General features: G+C 39.7%; 2 protein-coding genes across 8 annotated transcripts in view; both read left to right on the forward strand.

The window, feature by feature from the left end:
- Positions 1-474: 474 nt before the first annotated feature.
- LOC106943531 (E3 ubiquitin-protein ligase TRIM39-like) lies at positions 475-3,503 on the forward strand. Its single transcript, XM_015026843.1, has 2 exons — positions 475-533; positions 1,743-3,503. The coding sequence occupies exon 2, from the start codon at positions 1,745-1,747 to the stop codon at positions 3,392-3,394; it is 1,650 nt and encodes a 549-aa protein (XP_014882329.1). The 5' UTR covers positions 475-533; positions 1,743-1,744; the 3' UTR covers positions 3,395-3,503.
- A 2,537-nt stretch (positions 3,504-6,040) lies between these two features.
- The window catches only part of LOC106944012 (ELKS/Rab6-interacting/CAST family member 1-like), a 78,487-nt gene continuing 76,040 nt past the window's right edge, over positions 6,041-8,487 (forward strand). For 5 of the 7 annotated variants that reach the window (XM_015027307.1, XM_015027312.1, XM_015027301.1 and 2 more), the window contains exon 1: positions 6,042-6,301. The gene's annotated coding sequence lies outside the window, so the exon portion shown is untranslated. Of the gene's footprint in view, positions 6,302-7,621; positions 7,691-8,487 lie in introns of those variants that run through there. The other 2 variants (XM_015027288.1, XM_015027295.1) reach the window with 2 other exon arrangements.

Consider the following 8,487-nt stretch of genomic DNA (forward strand, 5'->3'; position numbering starts at 1 on the left):
TAGGAGCCTATCGGTAAGGCATCTGATTTTTTTTATTTTTTTATTCATGTTAGAAAATTAGAAATTCTGTCCATTCATCCACTGTCTATTCCCAGTTGTCTTTGAGGTGTCATAAATGCTCATAAGGTGATTCAGTTTATATTCCACCTATTGAGATAAATGATTTCATTCATTAACTTATGCCAATTAATGGCATAAGTTAACCTGCGTTTACCTGTCCATAAAATACCCCACTACTTTTTGCTTTTTTTATGCTGCAACATATATATTTAACAATTTGAAAATACCTTTACAGATTTAAATGTAAAACTGTTTGTGATATGAAGTTTCTTCTTTGTCCACGGTTCCTGTTGAGAGAGAGAGAGAAAAAAGGAATCAGACTGCCCAACAAATGAAAAGCAGCTGTCTGTGTCATTTCTTTTCCCTGGAGAGGAAGAGGCGGGCAGAATCTGACTGTGCAACAGTTGCAGAGAAATGAAACCTACATGTCTGAAGGGAAACGTTTCTTATTCAAAGGACGAGCAGCTCAGCAGGTATTAAACCCATTTTGTTTAGCTCTAATTTTAGAAAGAGTAAAAATAAACATAGTTTGAAGTTTACTAAAGATCCGCACGGATTGAAAAGATAGAGAATATTGGACTATTATGGTAGATCCAGAGAACAGTAAACACGTTTATTTCTCAAACTGAGAAACTATAAACAAAACTGTCTGACTTTGCACATACAGGTTAGGAGATGAGTCTTTAAAGTAATCATGAGGACAAACTGTATTCGTTTTATGGTTAATTTTCCTGCAAATTGAACAAAACAGTGTGTATTTCTGTGTTTCAAAACAAGAACTGGGAGTCAGTCACACGTTTTTCTATCTCAGAAGGTTATGTAAGGACACAAAGTCCCTAAGTTAGCCGATATAAAGTATTTTGACAACGTAATGAATGCCCGATCGAACACAATATAAACATAGCAAAATTTATACACTATTGCAGAAGGCAATAAAGTAATCTTAGTAACATGGAGCTAAGATATAATTGTAAAGTATACACTCTATTGCTTAGCACTTAAGCAGTAAATTGTAGATTTAAAGTGAAATTACTTAAATCAACTACAGTAATAAGGGTTAATTAGGTTAATAAAGTTATCACTTAGTCTTACAATCCTGTGAAAATATGTTTATCTTCTTCCAGCTTTCTAACTTTGTTGTCACTCTTAAATATTTTAAATCACTAATGTTTTAATATGAGATATAAATAACCCAAGTTGTTTGAGCCACAACAGCTGCATCACTTTTCTTCTGTTTTGCTTTGTTTTGATGTTTTTTTTACTGTGGAGAAATTTTTATTTCAGTTGAGTGATAGAACGTTTCTGAACTACAGAATCGAGATTAAAATCTAGATAGACTTTGACTAGGCTACTCCAAAACCTTTTACCTGTGAATAAACTCAACTTTCGAAAATGTGGTAAATTCATGCCTTAGTGACACAAGTGAATACTTTTTCACATAGGACTGAATTGGTATGGATCACTGTTTCCCCCCTAAAATATATAAAATTATCTAAAACATGCATTTTGTTTTTACACAAGTTTATCTTTTTCACACATTAAATTTTGCATTATGATCTGAAATAAAATTGAGTAGATTCAATCTTCTGTATTTACTATGGTAGGACAGAGCAAAAGGAGTGTCAGCAGTGCACTCATAAAGCATTAATTTCAACATTTTAAATGCATTTTATCCTTTTCAGACATGGCCTCAGCTTGCAGCATCCTGTATGAAGAACAGGTCCTGTGTTCAATCTGTCTGGGTGAGTTCAAAGAGCCCGTCTCCACTCCGTGTGGACACAACTTCTGCAAGGGCTGCATCACCCAGTACTGGAACAGTCAGGACAATGCGCAGTGTCCACTCTGCAAGAGAAGGTTGGGTAATAAACCAGAGCTCAAGGTCAACACAGAATTCAGAGATGTGGTGGAGCATTTCAACCGCATGAGAGTACAGGGTGGACCTAAGATTGTCGCCCAACCAGGAGAGGTGCCATGTGATGTCTGCACCAAGCCGAAGCTCAAAGCCCACAAGACGTGCCTGGTGTGTTTGGCCTCGTATTGTAAGCCACATCTGGAGTCCCACCAGAACCTGAAGAAGCACAAGCTGATCGATCCTGTGTCCAACCTGGAGGACAGGGTGTGCAAGAAGCACGACAAGATGCTGGAGCTCTTCTGCCGCACAGACCAGCAGTGTGTTTGCATGATGTGTTTGAACGACGACCACACGGGGCACGAGGCTGTCCCACTGGAGCGCGCCTTCAAAGACAGGAGAGGCATGTACGAGAACATGACCTTAGAGATGAGAAAGACGGAGATCTTTTCATTTCTAAGTGTTAAAAATATCAGATGCTTTGTGGAAAAGAGCAGGGAAACTGCAGTGGATGAAATCAGAGAAACTGTACAAATTTTAACCGCTTTCGTTGCCTCCGTACAAAAATATCAGGGTGAGCTGGTTGAGGCGATTGAGCAGAAGCAGAAAGACATAGAGAAACAAGCCGAAGATCAGACAACTCTGCTGGAGCAAGGCATTTCTGGTGTGAGAAGACTACGATGTGACATTGAACAACTTATGCAGTCAGAAGACTATCTCTACCTGCTGCAGAACTACCCATTCAATGTAATGTCTGAGAACACTCATCTGATGGACCAACCTACTGACTCCATTTTGCGAATGACACAAGACATTCCTGACATTGGTCAGCATGGCCATATAGAGATGGTGAAAAAGTCAGTTGGTCAGATTGAAGAAACGCTCAGAAATGAGATGAAGATGCTGATCCAAAAGGTTAGGTCGCCTGATTCCTGTGATGCCCCTACACAGTCACACGCAGTTGAAAATATGAGCGATAATCTTCTACCCGAGCTGTGGAGTCAGCCTCAGGACGAGCTGATGAAGATCCAGCAATGCAATGCAGTGGACGTGACTCTGGACCCTTACACAGCCAGCAATTGGCTCAAGGTGTCTGGCGATGGGAAGCGACTGACCTTTTGTGGACATCAGCAGATCTTCTCCTCTTTCTTTGGCAGGCCATTTAAATACCTGCCTTATGTACTGGCAAAGGAGGGGTTTTCGTCAGGCAGGTTCTACTATGAAGTCCAGGTCAGCAACTGTAAAAGATGGCTCGTAGGAGTGGTCAAAGAGTATATTAACAGAGAGATTAACTCCATTCCTACCCCTGAGGATGGGGCGTGGATATTAAACACACCAAGAAACATGTTTCTGAATCAAATTCAGACCATCGGGGTGTTTGTTGACTACGAGGAGGCTAAAGTCTCTTTCTACGATGTGGAAGCCAGGTCTGAGATATGCACATTTACAGAAGGTTCATTCATGGAGACAACACCTCTGAGATAATGTCTTTCCTCAGTGGCAGGTATTTCATCCATTCACAGACCAAAAATATACCCTGTGTTTGGAATATATGATTATTATTATGGGGATAGTCTTGTTATCTCCCCTGTAAGAAAACCGTAAGCTACAGTAAGAGGTAAGGGGAAACATGTCTGACTATGAAGTTCAGAATAGTGTGAATCATTCTCTTAATTTTGCCAGATGGCCCCAGTAGTCTGAAAATGAGTCACCGTTTGTTGTGCATTTTCCTGCAATACTCAAATCTGACCACTAAGTGGCACTAACGTTTAATAAATGTTCAACTCCATTATTAGGGTATCAGTTCATCGGGTCCCTCACAGCAGAGGAACAAATATCTGAAGACAAAGAATAAATGAAGATCACAGGATTTTTATTGAACCAGACTAATATTACAAATATTTTTCCTCCATACCATAGCCGCAAACTTTAGTGGATTTTATCGGGATTTCAATGCTGGATTAAAACTACGCTAAGTGTGACATGCATTTCTTATTGGGACAGAGCCTCCTCTTTTTGTTCAAATACTAGATACATGTGTTATTTGCAGAATTTTTCTGCATGCTTTCTTTTATTTCAAATAACATTTCTGCTCTTGTTTGCACATTTTTTTGCGTTTTATAATTTGTTTTTTTTAAGGACAAATACACACATTTTGTACATTTTCAATTATCTTATGCTGTTGCACATTTGTTTTAATCTGAGCATTCTGATTTTAATAACTGCACAATTTCCTAATGCTGTAAACTCTTATTTTGATCTATTTTACCCTTGTGTGAATACAAATGCTTCCACTTATCTCTAACTTGCTGCTGAATTTCTTAAATCGTGACAGAAATGAAAGATGCACATCCAGCAAGCAGAAGTTCCCACTTCTGGTTAAATTAGTGGACACGGATTTAGAAAATTGCAGCAGTCCACCTCCACTGATGTGTTTTTCTCAAGGGGAACTTAAGCCAGTGGGTTATTTTTACCACAGCTTTCTGACTGACTGGCGCCCAGGGAACTGGGACACTGTAAACGTTTGACTCTGTGTCTCTCTGACGAAGGTCAACGTCTGGTTTTCTTTAGGATGATGGATAATTGTGCGGATTAGAGACATAATCCCGAAATAAGCCCAATTTGCTCTTCAAATACACTGAATTGGGCAAATACATGCAACATCTGACGTGTTGCTTTGGAGCATCAGTCTGACATACTTAGTTAAAGTCAGTTGAATACATTTTTGGAGAGAAAATTAAACCAGTTTAATGCATGATTTTGAATCTGACAACAAAAAATAATCCACAAGCTTTTCTCTGTCTGAAGTGATTGCAGGAGACATTTATGAATTTCTGAGTATGTGACAGAGATGAAAACATTCATCTGAGGCTGAAGGTTAATGTTAATGCCACTGGTATTGCTTTCTGGGCATGATGTCACAAATAATATCTATCACCAATGAACCGTGATGCCTGCTTTTGTAAAGGCCATCTCTTCTGGTGCTGATTTGATGCTGTTTGTACCACTAAGAGATGTTTTCACAGCAGAGATTACTAGTTGAGACTATATTAATTTAGCAGTTAACAAAGAGATCTTTAATTTTATTTGACTTTGGAGCCTAGTCAAATCAGATTTACAAACCTGTAAATCTTCTGTCAACTGATTCTCTCACCTGAGCTGTTGATCTCTGCAGCTCCTCCAGAGTTACGATGGGACCTCTTGGGAGACTCGCTGATTATTCTTTTTGTAAAGCCACATCTCATTTGTAAATAGACTTTTAATCCTCCTTATAATTAATATTGCATTAACTGATTTGATTTAATTTAAAAAACAAACAAACATTTAATTAGGACTGTTTTACTGCAAATTTGATAATTAAATAAAACATTTGTTTAGCTACAATTAACAAAATGTCCTCTAATAACATTTTACCAGCACTGAGATACATTTGCTTTGTCGACTTCATTCAATTTAGCTCCGAGCAATATGCTATCGTTAACTTATAATTTAAAGATTTTTGAATCCATTAATATTATGTCTCAGACTTCTGTTATCTGGCTAATAAGCAGGACGAAGGCGAAATTTAAGAGTTGTCATTTTTTAAATGTAGTTTATAGTGGCGTGCACGAGACCCAGTCGGAGCACTGGTTGGAAACTGAGCGTGTCCAGGCGCGCGCACCATCTTCCTGACGTCACGGGAGTGCCAGAGCAGGAAAGCAACCGGGAACAGTGATGGGAATTCCACCTCTTTTCCGGGATCCGTATCATTTGGCTAGGTTCAACATGAACGAAATTTATTTATTTATTTATTTATTTATTTATTTATTTATTTATTTATTTATTTATTTATATCCTGAACAACTAATTAAAATCAATTTTTGACGCTAAAATAATGCAATAAAACATCAATGGAAAAAAATCAGATTATTTTAAAATTTATACTAAGCTATGTATCACAGTAATTGTACCTGTTATTTGATAAAAGACATAAATTTGACAGCATCAAATATGTTTACCTACAAATGCATGCACAATTTATTTTTCCTCTATCCAGAGTTGCGATCTGCATTCATACCGTTGTCCACAGTATGAATGCAAAGCCTTCCCAAAATGAGCTAGCAAATATAGCCGGCTCAGCTATGGGCGGCGCATCACTAGCGGGGAAGTCACCAGTGGGAAGAGCTGGCAAAGACGGAAAAGAGGGAAAGATAGGCAGGAGATACAGACGGAGACAGGGAGACAGACACGGAAAAACAGGGAGACACCCCTTAAAGAGAGCCTCAAATCATATCTGGGATTCAGTTGCGCTCCGAGGCGTCACTTTGATGGCTGACAGCAGCAGAAAAACTGGAGAAGATCTGTGACTGGCCTTTTTTCTTCTTTCACAACGAGGGGGTCGGCACAGCCGCAGTGAGTACTGAAACTTAGCTGGCAGTCTGAAGCGGTGTGCGTATCCACGGGCATGTTTCATTACACAACCCGACATGTGTGCTTGCGTGTGGGGTTGTTTGTAAGTCATGCCGCCTCCTTCTCGCTCAGGGATAACAGGGACGTCGGGATAAACAAAATTAAAAATTGATGGCCGCAGCAGTTTCGGGTCAGCTGAGAGGAGAGGCTCTTTGACAGACTCACAACGACAGTGAGTGGAGTCATTCAGCTAAATATTGTACATGCAGCTACAGGCTTTCCCCGGTACAACAAGCTAATAACACCTCGTCTTGTCTCTCCATGCCTCTAAAGGCGATTATCTGCTGGCTGCACATGAAGCTGCTGACAGACTGAGAGCTACATTTGCACCACGCATGAGTCACTTATCAATAACTATAAGTTGCATCTCCGGTTGGGATCTTATCAGTTGAGATATTGCACATCAAGCAACTTCAAGTAGTGATTGCATTTTCAAATCAACTTGTGCAAAACCTAAAATCTGATATGATTGTGTTGATCTGGGCAGGCGGACGGTGGTGGTGCTGGTGGTGGAGGGAGGGAGCCGTGGTTTCCTCCTGGTTCCGCCCGCCCACAGCTTCATTTCGTGGCACCACCCCTGCAACATCCAGTCAGGGAACTGAGCTGCTTCCTTCCACTGTAGTTTCTGTAAACACTGGACAGATTTACAGTGCCTTGCACAAGCGGTCACACCCCTTTAGCTTTTCCACGTTTTGTTTTCAAACTTTAATGCATCTTAGTGGGATTTGTGAAGGGGGTTCATAATGGTTTCTCCACAATGTGCATGCTTGTGCGGAATCCACCCAAGTCAGTACTTTGTAGAACTCCACAACTCCCCGTGTGTTTTCTGTCAGGCTCTTTCTAGAAAATTGTTGGAGCAGATATTCGTCCAAAACCTGCTGAACATCGAACTGCTCTTTTACAGAGCCAACTGTTGCTGCACTTTCCGCTGCAAGACTTTCTATGTATTCATTCTTCCTTGTAAAGAGATTGAGTTCAGTCGGCTGCAGAGGGATGTTTGTTTTCCTTCCCCTTCAAAATTATGCACAACAAAAACAATCATGAGGCGAATTAAAGTTTGTACGTGCAGCGTGACATAATGTCCGAGCATCCTTAAAAAGTCTTAAATTTATGTAGCTAAAATTAAGGCGAATTTATTAAGTTTACTTTTTTTTAAAAGTAAGTTGGCATTTAATATGTCAATCATAGGACTATTTAATCTTGCATATTCTATGTATTTTTATTTCTCGCGGGAGTTTGGGGAGCATTCAGACGTCTTTTCGAGACCGCTAAATAGCTAACTACCCTTTCTAGCTAGCTAGCGAGCAGGATAGCTTTTTGCGACTATCTTGGGTAAGTGCGAATTTATTTATCTGTATATTTCTGTGGATATATTTGTCTTAAATTCAATTCATAATGGCCTTAAGAAGTTGGAGTTGGTGAAACCCGCAGAAACTCTGAAGTGAAAAAGTTTATTTTGCAGAGTACAGTACTGTAAATGTCCACACTACCCACAAACTTCAATAGTTAACTTATGCAGCATCTGAGAAGAAGTCCCACATCAAAGGTTATTGAAATCCCTCGAGGCCTTCATGGTTTTACATTAACATGATGGACCTGAAGTAGAGAGAATCGTCTTCAAACAGTCTAAAAATATATTTTTACTAGTCAGGCAGGTGGCTTGAGGTCCCTTCAGTCAGTCGGGAAACACTTGTTCATATTAGTTTATTTCTTTTCGTTAATGTGATGAGAATTACTGCTACCTCTTGGTTTCCTCCTGTTTAACCTGGCAAGTTGACTGTGCAAACACATTCCTATCCCTATAATAGGCCTGGAGGAGTTCGGCTCTCCCTCTTGCTCTCGCCTGGATTAGTTTTGCACTTCCCCTTCTTTTATCTTCTTTTGTGTTAATTATCAAGTCTCAGCAGTACATTTGCTCTTTTTTTTCCTTTTTGCTCAGGAAAACAGCAGCCAGGATTAGATAAGCAGAATGTGAATCTGTGCATAGATATATAAAAAAGTGACGTGATGTGTGAACCTTTTGATTATACGGGTGTTTTGCTTGCATCATGACTTCACTTCCTGTGGTCCACAGTAGCCTGGAGCTGATCCTATCTGTTCGGTATCAGTGTTGTGCTCTCCTGTGTTTA

The sequence above is a fragment of the Poecilia latipinna genome, unplaced genomic scaffold (assembly GCF_001443285.1).
Source record: "Poecilia latipinna isolate Pla-1442-1.1 unplaced genomic scaffold, P_latipinna-1.0 Scaffold100, whole genome shotgun sequence".
Classification (NCBI taxonomy): domain Eukaryota; kingdom Metazoa; phylum Chordata; class Actinopteri; order Cyprinodontiformes; family Poeciliidae; genus Poecilia; species Poecilia latipinna.